This window comes from Alligator mississippiensis, chromosome 5, assembly GCF_030867095.1.
Source record: "Alligator mississippiensis isolate rAllMis1 chromosome 5, rAllMis1, whole genome shotgun sequence".
Lineage (NCBI taxonomy): Eukaryota > Metazoa > Chordata > Crocodylia > Alligatoridae > Alligator > Alligator mississippiensis.
In genome coordinates this window covers 134,857,110-134,877,715 of record NC_081828.1, presented here as the reverse complement: position 1 = coordinate 134,877,715, position 20,606 = coordinate 134,857,110, and the positions used below count along the sequence as shown (strand labels likewise).

Below are 20,606 nucleotides of genomic sequence, written 5' to 3'. Positions count from 1 at the left end.
GTATTTAATCTCTGAGTTAATCTCAGTTTAATATCTAAAGAGAAAAAAAATCCAGCCCAAAGAAATTATTGCATTTTATGTTAACATCTTTTCCCTTATTGCTGTTGATTTTATCTTCACACTATGCCCTGTCAGATTTTGTTTAACTCCCTAGTAAGAGCTAAACATATTGGTCTGTGAAATAAGCAAAAGGAGGAAGAAAAAGCCCTTTAATATAATATGGGGCCTAGCTGCTATTTTACAGCTGTGTTTACTTAGTTTGTTTGGACATCTAGGAAAAAAAATTAAAAGACCATTGTTTCAATTTGCATTAGCACCTCACAACACAAGAAATAACATTTCATAAAATTAAAATAAAACAAACTATGCTTCAACCATATGCTAAAGGGAAAATCCACTAAGGATCAAATCTTGTTTCCACTGGAATTAATTAAGTCAGTCTGCTCTATATAAAAACTGGGGCCAAAGAGAAAGTACTCCTGCTGCCAAGGGAGGAGGTTCATAGTGTAGAAAAGAAAATGTAGCATCCAACTGTGTATGTGTCTGGTGGAGCTGCTGGAGGAAACAACCCAAAACCTATTGATTTCAATGGGCTTATGAAAGAGGCAAAATAATATTGGAAAAGACTGATATTGAAAAAGACTGATTTATTCACTTGGTCAGTGGACTCATTTTTAGATAGTACTTGAGAATTTGGTCTATGTTCACCTTATCGAACTGTGGTCCTCAACCTTCCTAGATTAGAGGCAATCTTGGATAGATTCATGGTGCCCCTCAGAAAATGCCTGCTTTTAGTTTTCACTCTTTGACTACAGGAAAATAACAAAGCAGTTTTTCTGGTACAGAGAACTCTGAAAGACCACAACTATGAATTTCTATTTGAAATCTCTGGGCTTATCTTGTGAATCATGGTGCCATGCCACAGCACCTTGGTTGAGAATCACTCTGCTCTGCCACAGTGAGGATCTGGAATAACCCTGAATGTTTATTACCCAGGGACAAAATCGATTCTCTTTGCTATGATGACTGAGGATGATGAAGAAACGGCAACATTCCCTGGTCTGCTATGTCTGCAAAGTGGAAGGATATTGATGAAATAAAACCAAGAAAACAGTCTTGGTGCAGGGAGCATGTCGGAGGAGGCAGCAAGCAAGGAAAGACTGGGCAGGTAGATGGCAGAGCTGCATTACATCGATTCAGCCTTTAGCTGAAGGTCACTCAGGAATCTTCCACTAGTGGTGGAGGATACAAATGCTTTTCAGCAGCTCTGACTTATGCCAGGCGCAGGAGTGCAACATGGGAGACCCCCTATTGGCTCCCCCAAGAGCACCCATTGCCTTAGACCCAAGCAGGGAATTGGGCTTCAGCCAAATAAGCCAATAGAACTGTGACTTTTGTAGGAGAATTGGGATGAGTAGTAAAGGTCCAGAAACAATCATTTTATGCTTTCCATCTCTGCAGAACTTTGCTAACAAAGGCATTCAAGACCACTTTGACTTAGCAAAATTTATTACCTCCACTTCAAAGTTAGGACAGGTGAGATGAAGGGGAGAGGTGAAGTGGCTTGCTCCTGTTCATCAAGGGGATATGCAGAATTTACACTTAGATCAACTTAATTAAGTTTAGGTTGATCTAAGTGGAGATCTGTACAGACATTTGGGGAAGTAATACTGGGCAAAACATGGCTAGCTTGATCTAAACTAGTTCACCTGAGGAGATGAACTAAGCTAGATCAGGAATAGATTAGCCTGATCTACCAAAGAGCTGCACACGTTTGGAGAACAGCCCCAGCACTGGGAAAGCCCAGCAGCATTGCCTTGGGGCTGGCGCTCTTCCTACGCCTCCAGCCCCTAATCCTAACCAGGCTATTTTTAGCCTCACTGATCCTGCCCCACCTCCATTTCCCACCCCCAGAACGGACAACCTCACTTACAGACCCACCAACCCCCCCTGTAGATGCACCAACCCCCCAGTCCCACCAAGCTCCTCTTCCCATGGACCCTGAGTCCCACCTGCCTCTCCCTTTCCCCACCCCTACTTACTTAGATCTGGCGCCTGGCACAGCTCCCAGAACCAAGAAAATACATGCACAAGCCGCTCCTGATTTACAATCCTGTGGCTTAAAGTAAGCCACATGATTATAGATTGGGTCCTGGGAACACATGCACATATCCGAAGAGTCATTGTCGTAAGTGGGAGCAGAATTCAGGTGTTAGCGAAAATAAATCCTTTTCTCCTGTCTCTAACACCTGACCTTGCTTGCCTGTCTGTCCTTAAAATATGAGATCCTGGACTAAATCACATCATCTTTGAATGTCTGGAAAGCTCCTATAATACAATTGGTGCTACAATAAGTAAATAAGCAGTCTACAGGCCTACATTCAGAACATGAAAAAGCATTGGTCCAGTTTTTCCCTTTACTGGGCCACTCATACATCTGTTACTTAGCTAAATTGATCTCATTCCATTGATATCAGTGGAGTAGCTGCTGGTAGGAAAGAGAATAAAATCTGACCCTTCCCCCTCACTTCCAAACATCACACGACAGTTAGTAAAACACCCCTTGATGTTTTGATTTAATATCTGTTCCTGGCATTCTTCCATGTAACACTTTATTCAACAACCTCATCATTCAGGATTTCAACTTTCCAATTTCTTGCAGCAGAAAATGTAGATGGCTGAGTTTGATCACTCACCCATAATGCAAAGGATCCCCTGCGACTCCCTGGGAAAGTCAGCATGCTCTGATCTGAGACAGCAGCAGATACCAGTCCACTACTCCTGGACTGTGGCCATTCAAAAGCAGCCTCAGCCTGTACAGCTTGGCTTTGTTGTTTTCTTATGATCTGGAGGGTTAAAATTAAAAAAAATGTTATTAGAAAAGACTATCTGAGCCATCTTGAACAAGCTGCATTAACTATGTGTCAAGGTGAGTTGCATTGCACTCAACAAATTCTTTGAGTTTCCTTTTGCATCTTTTTCAGCTCATACAAGTTTGATTTGGACTACTGGCGCTTATTTTCTTCTCATTTGAAGTCATGGTACTGTACTTGCAAGTGCATAACAATGCTGCAACAAATCCTCATATCATACCAGTAGGCAATCAGAGCTTAATTAAATAAATATAGAAATCTATACCCTACCAACAATACTCACATTGTTCTCTCTCCCTAAAAACACACATTTTCTAAGATAAGAATAGATAAATGCAGGGATAAATGCTGATAAGGAAGCACAGAATAATGTATATAGAATAATGGGAATAACGGATAAAGCTGGGAAGCTATTCTATGGGGTAACAGACAACTGTAGGCCTGTACAAAGCAGCTAGTATTCACTTCAGATTTGAATTCAGCTGATTTGGGGGACAGTGATTTGATTCGGTGATTTGAATCACTGTCCCAAATTGATTCGGCTGAATCTGATTCGGAGATTTGGCCACTGCTGAATTGGCCAAATCTCCAAATCGGACAGGCCACATCTGCTGCCCACTCTCCCAGCCCCCACTCCCCATGGCTGCCCCACCCAGCCCCAGATCTCTAAAAAAAAGCCCCACACTCACTGGCTCCTGCCAGGCAGGGCAGGGGGTGATCCCTGCTGCCCCCCACTGCCCTGTGCTGTGCGGGGGGCTCTGCCATGAGCCCCTAGAAGCCCTGATGGCTGCTGCAGCAGCTGGTGAGTGGGGGCTTTTTTTGTTATTTTAAAGAACCAGGAGCTGGGGTGGGTGGGACAGCCATGGGGGTGGGGCTGGGAGAGCAGGCAGCAGATGGGGGCTCGTGGCAGAGCCCCTCACACAGTGCAGATAAGTGGGGGGCAGTGGGGATCACCCCCCCCCACCTGGCAGCAGCCAGTGAGTGGCGGGTTTTTTGTTTTTTGTTTTCTTAAGAGCCAGGAGCTGGGGCTGGGTGGGGCAGCCATGGGGGGAGGGAAGCTGGGGTGCTTGGGAGGGGGCTGGGGGAGCAGGCGGAGGATGGGACTTGGTGGGAGTCCCCCCATGGTCCCCTCCTCCCTCCTCCAGCCCCCACTCCCCCGCCCTCTACTTACCAGCACAGAGTCTGGGGTCAGCTCCCTGGGGCAGCAAGCAGGGACTGCCCAAAACTCTGAATCTCTCTGAATCTTTTCCAAATCGATTAGGAGAGCTTCAAATCGATTCAGATCTTTTTATTGGTCTTCTGATTCAATTCAGATTCAGAGATTTGGCTGCCAAATTGGGCTGAATCACCTCCGAATTTAATCAGCACCAGAAGCTTCGCACAGCCCTAGACAACTGGCGTACAGCTGTATGCTGTATTCATACTCTTCTTTTTTTGGCACAGGTATAAAGGCTGATTTCACCAGTGGAAACATGCTGCCTGCCCAAGCCCCTGGAAATGCATTTTACATGAGCAAAGCTTGTATAAGCTTACCTTCTGCACTATGGTAGTGGCAAGTTCCTCTATCAGTTCCTCCTTGTGTTCTCGTAAATAACACGCCTCATTCTGTTTGTCCTGAACAAAGGTGCACATGAATAAATGCTACAGATTCACAGGAGATATATATAATCTAGAGATATATATATTTACCAAAATCAATACAAAAAAGGGTTATAATGCCATATTTGACACTGCATGAAGAAATAACTTGAAAGTAAGCAACTTGAACTTTTATGTATTTCTGAAGTGGAACATATATGCTATTCTTGATAATAAATTTAAGAGAAACATCATAATTCTTTTAGCTAATGCAATAAGATAATCCATGTCTGCTTTATATTTTCTTTGATATTTATTTGTCTTTCCATCCCTACTTAAATACAGGTGAAAAAATCCTGATCCATATAAATCAGCAGAACGTTATTAGAAAATTTTACCAGGCTGTCACCATATGCATCTGCCTTGGAAATGGCTTCTTCTACTGCTTCTTCCGCAACTCGCAATGCCACAGCAAGGGTGTCCATCATACTATGTCCTAGTCAAAGAACAAGACAAAATCTCCACCTTTGTAGTATACCAAATATAAGCACAAGCTGCCAAATTCAGACCCATGTTCCAAACTACTTTCAAATTTTGGTAGTTCTTATATCTCAGATGTTGATGGAGCCTACTGCAGTGATGCAGATCCAGACTCATACCCCAAGTTGCTGATGTTAAAATGTGGTTCTCAGAACTCTAATGAGCAATGACATAAGCATGTTAATAGACAGAAAAAAATTCTGGGTAGCTTCTATCCATTTGTATATTCTAATTGAAAAAGGTTATTATTTTTTCTGAAATTAAACAAGGATAACTTAGAATATTAAATACAAAAACACAATGCTTCTGTAAAATCCCCTTTATGTTTTCTCTATTACGTGAAGGTCATAGGGGAAAAAACTGTAATGGAATTCAACTGAGTTTAGACCTTTATGATAAGCCATGTATGAATGAGCATTCAAGAAAGACCTCTAAACTGTGAACATGTAGGCCCAAATTCTCAAAAGTATTTAGAACCCTAACTCCCATTTACTGTATAGCATTATGAAAATAATACTGAAATGAATGTATTAAGATGGGAAGCAACACAAAACAGGCTATCATGTTCCCTGTGAACCACAGAGCCTCTGGAAACTCAATAAAGGTTTTAGTTTAAAGATAATTTATCTTGAGAACTTTTCATCTGTGGGTGCCAATTCTACTTACAGATCTACCAGTCCTCTCAGCTATTTACTAGGGCTGTGTGAAACAGCACTGATTCATTTTTACTTATTTTTTGCCATTTCAAAGGGACAGTGTTTTGTTTTGCTGTTCCAAAGCACTGTTCTGTTTCATTTTGTTGAAACTGTTTCGCTGTTTCGATGCATTTTGCTCATAGGCTATAATGGGGAATCAAGAAAATGCCTATAGCTTTGTCATTTCTTGCCTGATTCAGATGAAAATTGCAGGAATGGTAGCCCCTTCTGAGGGCATGAAGCCTGCCAAGTTTCAAGGAGATAGATGCAAGGCTTTCATGAAATTGCACCTCAAACTGTTCAAAGCAAAACTCATCTCACTTGCTGGCAGTGGCAGTCTGCTGTTATCCCACACACAGATCCGGGGGCCTGCTTCCCCTGGGAGGAGCCTGGCACAGCCTTGCAGCCCTCCCAGGGGGCATGCACCCTCAGACCTGTGTGCAGAATGACAGCAGGCTGCTGCTGCCGGCTGGGGCCAGTGCCAGCACTGGGTTCTTCCTGGTGTTCGGCGTGGGCTGTGCCAGGCAGACTTAGGTGCTGGCACTGGCCCCAGCCAGCAGTGGCAGCATGCTGTCATCTGCATGCTCTGCAGCTGGTGAGTGTGGAGCTTTTCTAAAAAAAGTTCTGAACTCACTGGCTCTGGCAGCGGCAATTGGGGCCTCTGAGGGCTTGTGGCAGAGCCCCCCTGTGAAGCGCAGGGCAGCAGGGATCACCTCCCCCCCTGCACCTGCACGGTATCTGCCCCATGTTGCAGGTGCAGCATAGCTCGGCAGGGTGCTGCGCACTGTCCAAGTGCTGAGGCAGCTTCCCCTGTCAGCCGGAGCTCCAGCTTTGATTCCCTGGCTCTCTGATCATTCCCCCAGCTCTTCCCAGGGGCCATGGCCCCCAGATTTGCATGCGGGGTCTCAGCAGGCTGCTGCTGTCAGCTGGGGAAAAATAGGCCAGAGCTACTGCCATCCCCAGCTGGCAGCGGCAGCTTGCTGTCATCCTGCATCATCCAGGGGTCCGTGCCCCCCGGGAAGAGCTGGGGGAAAGAACATTCCCCTAGCTCCCAGTTCAATTCCTCAGCCCGTGGTTCAATTACTCAGCTATTCCTGGGGGGCGCGAGACTCAGATCTGCATGCCAGGTTTCAGCAGGCTGCCACGGCAGGCTGGGGCCAGTGGCAGCGCCGAGCAGCTGCCACCAGTTCCAGCCTGGAGCAGCAGCCTGCTGAAATCCTGTGTGCAGAGGGGCCTTCGCCCCCTGGGAAGAGCTGTGGAAATGACCAGAGAGCTGAGAGAAGTGATCAGAGAGCTGGGGGATCGAACCAGGAGCTAGATGTCAATATCAGAGCAGCTCTTCCCCCCTCTTCCCAGTTTCTGTTTAGCTGCAAGCAAGCTGGCTTCTAAACTCGAAATGTTTCTAAAGTTTCAAAACATTTCAAGTGCCCTCATTTCGTTTCAAAGCTGTTTCGAAGCCTTTCATTTCATTTTGATTTCGCTGTTTTGAGCTTGAAATGAGTTGAAATAGCTTCAAAATGAAACACCCGTCAAAATTTCACATAGCCCTACTACTTACCAGTACCTCAAAATGTAACACCTCAGTTTAGTCAAAAGGAATTTTAAGCATAATTACCTTCAGACTGTCTGTAGAACGTAGCATCACTGCCACAAACACTTCCTTCATTTTCTGTGCTTCCTTCGAAAAAGCTTCCTTCTGCTCAAAAAGAAATCGCAGCACATACTGGTATTACTTGATAGAGTCATATATATATTTAGAACCCAGTTCACTCTCAACTGGATTATATCTTTAGATATATTTCCAGATATATTTTTAGAATCCAGTGCTCGTGTTTCTAATTGCACCTTATATATGGTACAGCCCAGATAATTCATATCTTGGTAGTTCACAAAACTATACGTTTACAGAGGATTGCCACCTTAAGGATGAGCTGTGCTGCTGCTGTGGCTTTTACTTCAAAGGACATCACTTCTTCACTCAGCTGGAGCTCATTGAGGATCCATGCAGCCAATTAGAGAAGTAGTGTTCTTTGAAAAAAAAGTCACAGCAGGGGTCTGGTGCACCTCAGTGGTCCTGTGTAGTGGTTTGCTGTGGCTATATATATCTGTGTAGTTTGCACCCTCATCTTCGCAGGATGATAAGGAACCTAACCATGCAGAATACTAGGATTCTACCGTATAAGTGAGTATTCTAAAAAATCCTGTTCGACTTCAGCCTTTGTGCAAAAAGTTTTGAACACATGAAAGTTTTCTCACATTGGCTTTGTTGATTTTGGATATAGGAAACAGCTTGTGAAGTGAAAGGGAAAAGGGTGCAGTCCCTTCACTTGTGCAGGGAAGAACAGTGCAGCAAACTTGCTTTTAATGTGACATTTGGGGCTTGCAATAGATTTTGGCTTCTAAAGGGCACTACTGTATAAATAAGACAAACCCAAACATTTAAAGCCATATTTATTCTCAAATGGAACATGAGGGGTATCTTTAAAGTCATAATTAAAGTAGGAAAAGAAAGTTAGCAATGATATTTGACTTTGACAGAAAGATCTTATTTATCCTGCACGTCTTTGCTTGTGTAAACAGTCATTACACATGTGAGCAGTCCCACTTAAAAGGCAAAATTCAATGAGATTAGTGGACTAAGGAATGTCTAAGTGACTATGGTTTGGCAGGATCCATCCTTGATTTTTCTGATTTCAGCATGTATATACATTAATGTTGTTATCCCACATGTTTCACACCCACTTAAAAAAATTACTTTCTCTTCTTAAGGAATAGTCTTCAAAAAAAAAAAATTGATAAGGTAAAAGAAAGCAAATGAAGCAAAGAAAATCGGACTGCAAGTGAATGTGGTCAAAACACAAAATCTCCAGGTAAACAAGACAGCAGTAAATCAGGGACCTCACATAACAATGAACAACATAAACTTTAAGCCAGTGACCCACTTCAAGTAATTAGGTTCTTTCATAAGACAGAATGGTAATATAAAGGAAGAAATTCAAGGAAGACTGGAAGCAGGAAATAGAGCCTACTGTGCACTGCACAAGCTCCTGTCATCCAAGTTCATCCTAAAGAAAATTAAGTTTCACGTTTATAAAACCATAATCAGGCCATGCACAACCTATGGAAATCAATCTTAGATTCTCTCTCAAGCAAACAAAATAACAACTAGATTGCTTTGAAAGAAAGTTTTTATAGAAAATCTTTAGTGCATAGTATGATCCCATAACATAAGAATGGTGAGTAAGAACCAACAGCAAGTTACATCACTTGAACACAAACCCAACCCTGACAGGAAGTCAGAGCATGACAACTGCAGTGGCTGGGCCACATAGAAACAATGCACATGATCTGGACACCAAAGACACTGCTCTTCAGGGAGCTGGAAGTGAGGAGGCAGCCTGGAGGACTGAGATGAAGATAGCTAAATGATGTACTGTCAGACTTATAGAAATTAAATATGGATGACTGGAGGATGAATGCACACAACAGATGGGAATGGATGAAAATAGTGGAGGTAGCCAAGAGCCTCTAAGGCCTTTAGTGCTATATTACACAATTACACACACAAAAGAAAACAGCCTATCATAACAGAATCTTTTAGCACTGGAATCACCTCTTCTACTTACCGACTTTTCATTTGGTTTATGGGCCAGATATTTCCAAGAAATTTTAACAGCATGTAGAAGTGCACCGATACATCGGTCTGATATTGGATCAGTACTGATATAAAGAAAATTGGCTCAATCGAAAATTGGCTTGATGCAGCCGATAAATGCTCGTGCATGCATGCAGCTGCAGTGCAGCACTCAAGCAGTGAGGAGCACAGCCCAGCAGCATGGAGAACTGCATGTAGCTCGTAAGATCACTGTGGTGGAAGGGGAGGGGGGAGGGAAGGGGCATAGAGCGGGGGCAAATCAACACCCCCTGTGATGAGGGAGGGAGGGGGCAGGGGCAAGAGCTGCCCAGCTGGGGTGACGCAGGACATGAAACAGAGCCATGGCTTAAGCCGCTACTGCACAGACCCCAGGAGAGCACAGGAGGGGGGGCCATGTGCCCCAGGATCTGTGTGGGGTGGGGTGGGTGGGTTGCAGCTGCAGGCTGGAGCCGGGGCTGTGGCAGGCTCTTCTTGGTAGGGGCTGGGCTTGGGGCGGGCAGCAGCGGTGCTGGGAAGGGGCTATGGAGGGAACTGCAGAGAGCCCAAATTTTTCTGTAGCCCCACTCCCAGCACCGCCGCCGCCCACCAGGCGCAGCCTAGTCCCTGTCGAGAAGAGCCTGGTGCAGCCCCAGCTGCAGCCTGCCTGCCCCACCCCACGCAGATCCGGGGGCATATGCCTCCCCCCATGCCCTCCCAGGGCACAAGCAGCAGTGGGAACCGCCCCCCCCTGCGCTCCCTGGATGAGCCGTGGCTCCATCCTATGCCCTGCCTTGACCCAGAGGGAGTGCCTTTCCCTGCCCCCTCCCTCCCTCACCATGTGGGGCATTGATCTTCCCCTCTATGCCTTTTCCCTCCCCCTCACTTTCCTCTACAACAGACTTACCAGCCACATGCTAGGCCTGCGCGAAGCAGAAAGTATTCACTTCAGATTTGGTGATCTGGAGAGGCAGTGAGTCAATTCAGTGATTCAAATTGCTGTCCCAATTCGATTCGTCTGAATCCAAAGATATTCGGTGCCGAATCTTATTTGGCCATAGGCTATACAGGCAGGCAGCGCCAGGGGGAGCAGCTAGGGGAGCAGCTGGACAAGCCCTGGCTTAAGCTGGCAGGCCCGGGAGAAGCTGTGGCTTGTCCCGGCTGCTCCCGCCGGCACTGCCTTGTGTCTGCCTGTATAGTCTATGGCTGAAATGCCAAATTTCTCCGAATCTCTCTGTATCAATTCAGAGGCTTCTGATCGGAGGCTTCCAGATTCAGAGATTCAGCCACTGAATTGTGCCAAATCTACTCTGAATCGAATCAGCTACCAAAGCTTTGCATAGCTCTAGTGCACACAGCTATATTGGAAATCGGATTGGTATCAGCCGATATGCCTCCTTAAAAATCAGCTATTGGTATCGGCCCCCAAAATCTCTATCGGTGCACCCCTAATTGCATATTTATCCTGCCTCCAAACTGCTATATAGCACTACAGTGAGGCACAGCACACTTGCTGGAAACTAAACCTGCAAACAGATACCATATAGCCACCTTGAAGTGGCACTGGACACATGCCAGTAAGCTCCTTGTCTCCGGGACTATATTTTCTCAAATACAACCTGCACCCCCTCTCCTCCCCTCCCAAAAAATAATTCGAGCCCCAAAACCCCTAAATGGGTGTGTTTGTTTTAAGAAGGGAAACAGTTTTCTTCACTGGAAAAACAGCAAGCACAAAGACACTGTGCATGCCATACAGCTCCCAAGGTGGTGGAGCCCTGTGTTAGCCCTCTCGTAGCCATAGCTGTTGGCTGAGTGTTCCTGTTTTTGCCTGCCAGAAAGTTAGCTGGTGATAGTATCTTGATGAGGCTTAGGATGTGGACACATCACTTTATTTACATGAACTGATATAAATAATTACTTACAATAAAGAACTAACAGTATTGGTATTCCCCATGCAAGGGTCTGGGATCTAACCTTGTATGACAGAGTATGGTGTCCTGGAAACATGGTGTGTCTGGGAAATACAGAGGAAAAAGTACAGATGAGGCAGCCAGCAGCAGGAATTTCCTGGTACCATACTTCCTGGATACTTTGTGTTCCTAGGAGGGTTTATTTTATGTCATACAGTCAGCCATGACTCTGGAAAAAAAATGTTCTTCTAAAAACAAGCAGCCTATTTTATTTGGGGCCATGTTGTATGCAAGAAAATATAGTATGTTTTATAGCCAATGCCCAACGCCAAGGTAGCTGTATTATATACATTTCCAGTTTTAGTGTGCATCAAGTGGGTGGGCTATACTACACTAAAGATTTCTGTAGCACAGTCAGGAGGTGATGTAGACATGCCTTAAGAGAACCATGTATAATTTTTACACAGGCCCATGCAGCTTTCCTGCTACTTTTTAATTCCCAGCTTATCCTCAGGAAAGACATCCTGGAAAACACAAACTCTGTACTGATTTCAATGGAATTACATTATGAATGAATATGGCCAGTGAAGCCAAGATGATATAACTGTCTCTAATTGGCTGTGGTTCTGAATCGTTTGCTAGTCAGTTACAGTAAATATGCGACCACGACTGTAAGAAAACACTGTTTGCAAAACTCACTACATATCTTCTATTTTCCAGAAGTCTCAGAACTTCAACTGGATCGTGTACAGTGGCATAACTAGGGCAGGGTGACAGAGGCAACTGCCCCAGGCGCAGATGCAGGTAGAGGGTGAAAAAATGCCTTGTACCATAAAATCAGCTGTATGATTGCAACCATAAGTTGCAGCTGTCCCTGGGTACAGTAGCCACCCTGGGCCTCCAGCTGCGGTCTTGCGTTCCTGATCATGTGCATTAAAGCTAATATGCCAAGAAGGAATTAAAACAACTCTACTGTACCTATTAAGTCAGAACAGGCTCCGCTCTCCAGTCTGTGTTTCCTGTATAAATTCTTCAGGACTTTAGCACTCCCAAAACGTTTAAAGCGGCTTTTTACATTATTATAAAACCATTCCAGGGACTGGGTCCTTAGGAATCTAAAGAAAACAAATAAAGAACATTTCAGATTGTGTAAAATGATCCTACATAAAAAACCCCAAACACTTTCCTTGCCTTCCTTAAAAACAGTATCTACCAAATTCTTTTGAGCCTTGTAGTATAATATTTACCTTTCTAATCACAGTTTCTTAGTTTTAGCTTGGATAAGTCTGATTATTTGGCAACATAAGTACTGGAATTCTAGCTAACAGTAAGTATCTATATATTCGTAGTTTTGTTTATTATCATATCAAACTATTTGGTTAGTTTTCACAAATGTATACCATAACACACATTTACAGAAAATAACAGGTTGGGCAAAGCCTAAACAAATAATCTTAGCTCAGCTTAAGCAAAAAGCAGTGAATATAAAAAATTACTGAGTAACATCCATAGTTGTAGCTTGGTCCAAGGTGTCATAAATCTCAATCAATAATATACATAAAGTATAATCACATTGGAATGTATTATTTTGTTCTTATGCTTGTGGTAAGCCAAAAGATCCTGTAAAACTCTACATTGCTTCCCAATATCAACATGAAAAACAGATTTGGCACCTCTTCTCTTGGTGGAAACAAAACAAATCACACTGAGTGGCTGGATCCAAAACGTTGTATTGCTGGGCTTTGGATCAGGTTCCAAAAGACATAGAAAATATTGGTTGTAAGCACTTTTGGTATCATATTTTATTATAAATCCACAAGCTAATGACTCTTTGCTTGGTATCTTTATACCCCTCACTTGTTGAAGGAAGGATGGCTGGTCCACCATAGAGGAAAGTCAGAGGGTGCAGCCCAAAATTAATGATTTATAGTCCCAAAAGGAGATGAAATCTTGAAAGGGCCTCTATGAATCCACAGCACAGCCTAAACTTAAAGCTGCATTCTCTGAGCAGTACCCTCAGGTGAAAAAAGCAGTGTTTGCATCAGCAAGTGTGAATCAGCACCAGCGTGATTTGTCACAATTTGAACTGACACATGTAATTGTTTACTGCCACATCAATTTATTTACTTTATGCCACACCTTCAGATTATAGGTAGCAAAGTGACTGGCATATTCTGATGTGACACAAAAACATCCTATTTAGCATTTAGTATAATGTGGTTGCAAAGATCAAAGGATTTCCCTTCCCCCCTTATAAAACTGTTTTTCGTTAGTAAAAATGGGAGCTTCAAAGAAATTAACAATTACAAGAATTTTAAGAATTTTAAAATAAATTAAAAATAAGGGGCATATGTTTTCCAAGCCTGAATGGTTAAAGTTAGCCTCCTACATTTATGTGTAAACACCTAAAATAAACCCTGAATACCAAAAGATTCCATTGTTTAAAAATATCTTGACCAAAGAGGAAAAATAATGTAATCATAACATAAAGCTAGGATTTTTACAAGAGCAAGTTTTCTATAGGACACCACAGACTTTCTCAACAAAATCTAGAATAGCAACAGCCTCCCTGAGAAGACCATACTTACAACCATGGATGCCACCAGCCTGTACACTAACATCTCTCACCAGGAAGGCTCAGCTGCCACCTGAAATAACTACAAGAACATGGAGTAGACTCCGATTTGCAACAACACATTGCACAACTCATCCACTTCAACCTCACCCACAACTTCACTTAAAAAAAAAATCATCACTTTCTCCAAACCATGGGCACAGCTGTGGGCACAAAGATGGCCCCTCAATATGTTAACCTTTTCATTAATCACCTGGAGAAAAAAAATTCTAGAAAACTGCACAACCAAACCTGCTCTATATCTGTGTTACATAAATGATATTTTCATGATCCAGACCAACACCTGGACTCATTTATTGACTTCCACCACAGGTTTAAAACTATCTCCTCCCAATCAAACTAAAAACCCCTCCTGGAAACATAAAACCTGGATGGTCACATACCACCACACACCGTAACCAATCAGAGTAGTCATCAAACAATAGTAGTCTATACTCAGCTAAGATCAGACTTTGAGGCTAGGGACAGAACTTACAGATAAACCGGTATAAGTGATTAGAAACCAGTTCAAATCTGTAACAGCAAAAGTTCAGTGCAAATAAATTGCTTTCAGAAATGGCCAAAACTGGTTTAAGATAAACCTGGATGAATGTAGTATTAAACTTAACTGATTTAAGTTAAATTGGTTTACTGAACTTCTGTTCTAAACCCCCTCCAGATTCAAGCTATCTGCTCCAGCTGAGCAAGAAGGCATACTCTAGCACCCTCCTGGCTTCTGACATGGGCCATTGCAGGCATGTGGCTGCAATTGCAGAATAAAAAGTGAATGTATGTTCACTTGCTTATTGGTTCAGTCTTCACAGTTTAGACTAACCTGAGAAGACTGAATTAATTCAGCGTTGGGATTTTGACTGTCTGTACTTAGCTTGAGAGAAATATTCCCAGCCCCTCTTTCTCTGGGCTTTCAAACAACCCCATAACCTTACCCAACTGTTCATCAGAAGCAAACTCCCCACTGCCCATCAAATGAGACACAACCTTGCCTTGGCAAGAAATGCTTAACCTGTCAACATGTCCACTGCCAAGACAGTTAACACTCCACATAACAAAATAATCAGAATCCATGGTTCCTATACATGCCTTTCCCAGAATGATATATCTATTCTAATACAGCAAATGTCCTCATGGCAAATATGTGGGTGAAACTAAATCGTAAGTACACATCAGAATGAACTCTCACAGAGAAAATATAAAGGACAGAGACACACATATACCAGTAGGAGCATATTTCGCACAGAACAACCAGTCCCTCTCTTACCTCGCTATCCTTGTACTCAAAGAAAATCTACCTACCACCTTTAAAAGACTAACTTGGGAGCATACATTCAAAACCTGGCTAGATACTAAGAACCATGGACGTAATATTGATATTAGTTTTAGGGCATGTTCTTTGGCAGGATCACAGTTGAGGAGGATTGTCTTCCATGATCATCTTATCCTTATGTCTGAAGATGGCTGATGAAGCCTATCCAGGACTGACAGTCTCTACTGCAGCTTGGACCTGTGTTTGTGTGGGGTGGGTAGCACTGGATTCTTGATTTGGTCCACAACACACTTTCTGCCACTCCTGCTTTTCCATCGCTTGTTGTCATGAGATTTCAAAGTACTGAGATCCCTGCAGCAGACTCCTCCTTCATTTGGGGCGGTCCTGGGTTATAGTCTCCCACAAGTTGACATCTATGTTGCATTTTTTTAAGTTGGCCTTGAGGATGTCCCTGAAATGCTTTCTCTGCTCTTCTCTTGAGCACATGCCTTGGTTGAGCTGGGAGGGTAAAATTTATTTCAGAAGCCTACAGCTGGACATCTGGATAACATAGCAATGAAGTTGATGTCAGATGATCATTGCCTTGATACTCATGGCATTTGTTTGCAGGAGGATACTAACAGTGTGTTTGTCTTCCCACTGGATTCGGAACATCTTCTGCAGCCAGTATTGATAGTACTACTCCAACAATTTTAGATATCTCCTGTATGTTGTCCATGTCTCAGTTCCATACACCAAGGTGGGGATCACAACTGCATGATAAAAAATGAGCTTGGTTTTGGATCTAATGTTGTGATCTTTGAACACCCATTTCTTCAGGTGTCCAAAGGCTGCACTTCTATGTTTGAGGTGATGTTAGATTTCTTAGTCAATGTCAGCCTTCTGAGAGAGATGGCTTCTGAGGTACGGGAAATACTCAACGTTCTCCAGAGTCTCACCGTGGTACTGGATTACTGGAGCTGGGGACTGTTTATTAGGAGATTGTTGGTAGAGGATCTTAGCCTTTTGAATGTCAAGCATCAGTCCTATTTTCTTGTATGCCTCAATAAAGAGTCAATGCTTGCTTGAAAGTCTGCCTCCAAGTGAGCACACATGACAGTATCCTTAGCTTACTGGAGCTCAATGATTGAGGTTGGGGTGGTCTTGGTTTTGGCTCAGAGTAAGCTGAGGTTAAACAGCTTATCATCCATTTGGTAGTTCCAGCTCCACTCTGGCTGGAAGCTTGTTGGTGGTCAGATGTAGCACCATGGCAAAGAATATTGAGAAGAATGTTGGAGCAATGACACAGCCCTGCTTAACTCCTATTTTAATCTCAAAGGGTTCTGTAAGAGATCCATTACTGAGAACCACTGCTCACATGTCATGGAGCAGGCAGAGAATAGTGACAAATTTGGCACATTGTAATATACCGGACTCATGAATTATTTCCACACATCAAAGGTGAGAGTGATCCTCCTTCTCCTTTGATAGATGTTGATCTTCCAATAATCAGATTTTTTTCTTCTGATAAGTGTGTGTTTGCTACCTCTGGCAACTTCTTACATGCATTCCTACAACTATTTTTTACTATGCTGTGCTTGGTTTGTATTGATAAGACCTGATGAAAAATGTCTTTTGCATTTGAAAGCTTGTCTAACTTTATCTCAACTATACAGTTGATCCAATAAAAAATAACACTGTAAGAAATCCTTGCCTCTCTCAGTTCTGGAACATCACAACTAAAATATCATTCTTATACTATTATAAGACAAATCTTCAGATAGCCTGCATTTTCTCCACATGTATGAGGCAAACAACAATACCCAATTTTTCTCTTATATCCATTATTTGACAACAAATTGTCTTTTCCTTTGAGAGGCCTGGCTATATGATTTTATATTCTGTCAATTAGCTCCAGAGATTCAGTGTTGTGACCAAGCCCATTATTCAACATATAGCCCAGCAGTTTCACTAAATGCTCCTATCAGTCTCCCTTCAGTCTTAAGGAGATGCAGTAGACTGCTAAATGGAATATAGCCAAGCATAAAGCAGGTATATTCTAGTCCACTTTTATGTCATCACTGAAAAAATGTTTTCTAACCTGTATCTATGAACTGTTAATGTTGAGTGAAAACTAAAAAAGAAAGTGACAACACTGGTTCTCTGAATTGCTGGACATCATATTCAAACTGCAAATTAGTAATCTTGCATTAGCTGCAATCCTGCAAACAACAAATCAAGAAAATACATATATGGAACATAAGCACTCTTTTTTCTATATGCCCTGTCTTCCACTTTATTGAGAGCAGTACGTGTCTCTGTTCACACAGTGCCTGGAGCAATTATGTCCTAAACCTGACTTGGGCCCCTGGGTTAGGAACATAAGAACGTAAGAAGTTCTATACTGGGTCAGACCAATGATCCATCTAGCCCAGTATCTTGTCTTCAACAGTGGCTGAAGCAGATGCTATACAGGGAGAGCACTGAGCTGGATATATCTAGAATGATTTATCCGTTATTCAAAACTCTTCTTAGCATATACCATTATTGGTTTAGAGATACCAGGGCAAACATCTTCAACTGTTCTGTTCAATAACCATTAATAGCTCTATTATCTTTGAATTTATCTAGTCCCTTTTTTAACTTGGCTATGCTATCTGCCTCCACCACCTCTTTGTGGCAATGAACTACACAAGTTAACCATGAGTTATTATGGAATTCAAGTAATCCATCATTATGCAAATAATAGTAACGGTAATATATATCTTGACAGAGCTGGCTGTAAATCTGTTTTCTCTAGGGCAACTTTACATATCATGCCAGTATCCTGTTGATCTACAATAGAAAGAATTAGGATTGATGTTAGAACAGGGTGATAAACATTTTGCCCAGGCCAGCCAGAAAGCATTTTCTCTTTTATGATATCTGTGTAGTTCTAATTAGCAAACCTGTGCTGGGCTCGGGACAAACAGGTGAATGCATGATTTTAAGGCAACTTTTAGTTCAACATAATGTTTTGAAGGTTCTGTTCACATTATGGACAAAATCAATTGGATATAGACAAGGACTGGTTGCCAGTCTTACCAGAATGGTGTCACAAAAGGGACAAATGCTACATCTTGTCTTGTTGAGTTTCATTCAGCTTTGCCTATTGAGACTGTGGAGGCATAGGCACTTTGGTTTTCAATTGCTGATGCTGATGTAAATACATGACCCTCATGATAGATAACACTGAGTTGTGTATGGGCAGAGAGAAGGTAGCAGCAGGTGTTTCTTAACTGAGGATGCTTCTTGCACAGAACATCACTTAAGAATTGCTTCACTCAAATGATAAATTATTAAACCAATATTCTAGGAGCACTCTCTCCAACCTGGTAAGGTGCCAATTACCACAATGTTCCTAACCTCTGCTGCTGGGGAAAGCTGAAAATGTTTCCCATTACTGTTCTTTTTGTACCCTTCTCCACTGGAGAAAACTGGTTATGAAAGTTAGGACAAAGTTACTTCAGGCTTCTGATTTCCCTTGCTCCTTTTATTCCACTTTAGCAGTCAGCAGTCACTGGTACTACTGATTGTAACTGTTACTGATATACCTGGAGATGGTGGTTGGTGCTGACGAGACTGTACTTCACTGAGGACACGCTAGGAAATCTGGTCATCTCACCTGATGGTAAAGCTGACATATTCAACAATTTCTTTGCCTCCGTATTTCTGGGGAGGGACCCAGATATCTCCCCTACTGGCACCCCCGAGGGCCCTGTGGGTGGCACACCCAAGCCTAGGGTTAATGAGGACCTTGTCAGGGAACTTCTGGAGGGACTAGATGTATTTAAATCTGCAGGTCCTGATGATCTCCACCCCAGAGTGCTGAAGGAACTAGCAGGGGTCATTACAGGACCTCTGGCACAGCTCTACAAGCACTCATGGCACTCAGGCGATGTGCCAGAGGACTGGAAAAGGGCCAACATGGTCCCCATCTTCAAAAAAGGGAGGAAGGAAGACCCAGGAAACTATAGGCCCGTGAGTCTTACTTTGGTCCTGGGGAAGCTTTTTGAAAGAATTATCCTGGCACATGTCCACGAAGGGCCAGCAGGGGAGGTTATGCTCAGAGGCAACAAGCATGGGTTCATTAGGGGCAGGTCTTGTCAAACCAACCTGGTGGCCTTCTATGACCAGGTCACCAAGTCCTTGGATGCAGGTGTCGCAGTGGATATAGTCTTTCTGGACTTCAGGAAGGTGTTCGACATGGTCTCTCACCCCATTCTCAGTAAGAAACTAAGAGACAGTGCTGTTGATGCCTACACGGTCAGATGGGTCACTAACTGGCTGGAGGGCCGCACCCAGAGGGTGGTGGCGGATGGGTCTTATTCGACCTGAAGGGATGTGGGCAGTGGGGTTCCCCAGGGTTTGGTCCTCGGGCCCGCACTATTCAACATCTTCATCAGTGACTTGGGCAAGGGGGTAGAAAGCACCCTGTTCAAATTCGCAGATGACACTAAGATGTGGGGTGAAGTGGGTAGGCTAGTAGGAAGGAACAGGCTGCAAGCGAATCTAGACAGGTTACAGGGGTGGGCTGATGAGAACAGAATGGGGTTCAACACTGACAAGTGCAGGGTAATGCACCTGGGGAGAAAGAACCAGTGGCACACCTACAGGCTGGGGAACTCCCTTCTCACCAGTGTTGAGACAGAAAAGGATGTTGGAGTCATAATTGATGCCACGATGAACATGGGCCGACAGTGTGGGGATGTGGTCAGGAAGGCCAACTATACCTTGTTATGTATCCACAGATGCATCTCAAGCAGGTCCAAGGAGGTTATCCTCCCCCATAATGTGACACTGGTCAGGCCGCAGCTGGAGTACTGCATCCAGTTCTGGGTGCCGCACTTCAGGAAGGATGTGGCCAATATGGAAAGGGTTCAAAGGAGGGTCACCCGCATGATCAGGGGACAGCAGGGCAGGCCCTACGAGGAGAGGCTGAGGGACCTGAACCTGTTCAGCCTCCAAAAGTGAAGGCTAAGAGAGGATCTAGTGGCAGTCTACAAACTAGTCACGGGGGACCAGCAGGCATTGGGAGAGTCCCTGTTCCACTGAGCACTCCTGGGAGTTACAAGAAACAACGGACACAAGCTAGCGGAGGGTAGTTTCAGGCTAAACATTAGGAGGCGCTATTTCACTGTCAGGGCGGCTAGGACCTGGAACCAACTTCCAAAAGAAGTGGTGCTGGCTCCTACCCTGGGGGTCTTTAAAAAAAGACTGGACGAACATCTGTCCGGGGTTGTTTGACCCCAGTACTCTTTCCTGCCATGGCAGGGCAGGGGGTCGGACTAGATGATCTCCTCAGGTCCCTTCTGACCCTACCAACTATGAAACTATGAAATTCCAGCTTCTCTTCTCCAAGGTCATATCCATGCTTGGAAATTTTATTTAAAAAACAATTCCACTGTTACTATTGGCATAGCTACCATAGTACTAGCAGTGGCCCTAGGCTTTGTGACTTG

At 43.6% G+C, this 20,606-nt stretch overlaps 1 protein-coding gene across 2 annotated transcripts in view; it reads right to left on the bottom strand.

The window, feature by feature from the left end:
- Nucleotides 1-20,606, bottom strand: part of MYRIP (myosin VIIA and Rab interacting protein) — a 419,729-nt gene that overhangs the window by 96,125 nt on the left and 302,998 nt on the right. For both annotated transcript variants that reach the window (XM_019483500.2, XM_014602610.3), the window contains exons 4-8: nucleotides 12,206-12,342; nucleotides 7,302-7,382; nucleotides 4,850-4,947; nucleotides 4,407-4,487; nucleotides 2,697-2,846 (exon numbers count right to left, since the gene is read on the bottom strand). In XM_019483500.2, the coding sequence (XP_019339045.1) occupies nucleotides 2,697-2,846; nucleotides 4,407-4,487; nucleotides 4,850-4,947; nucleotides 7,302-7,382; nucleotides 12,206-12,342 (547 nt within the window). The remainder of the gene's footprint in view (nucleotides 1-2,696; nucleotides 2,847-4,406; nucleotides 4,488-4,849; nucleotides 4,948-7,301; nucleotides 7,383-12,205; nucleotides 12,343-20,606) is intronic.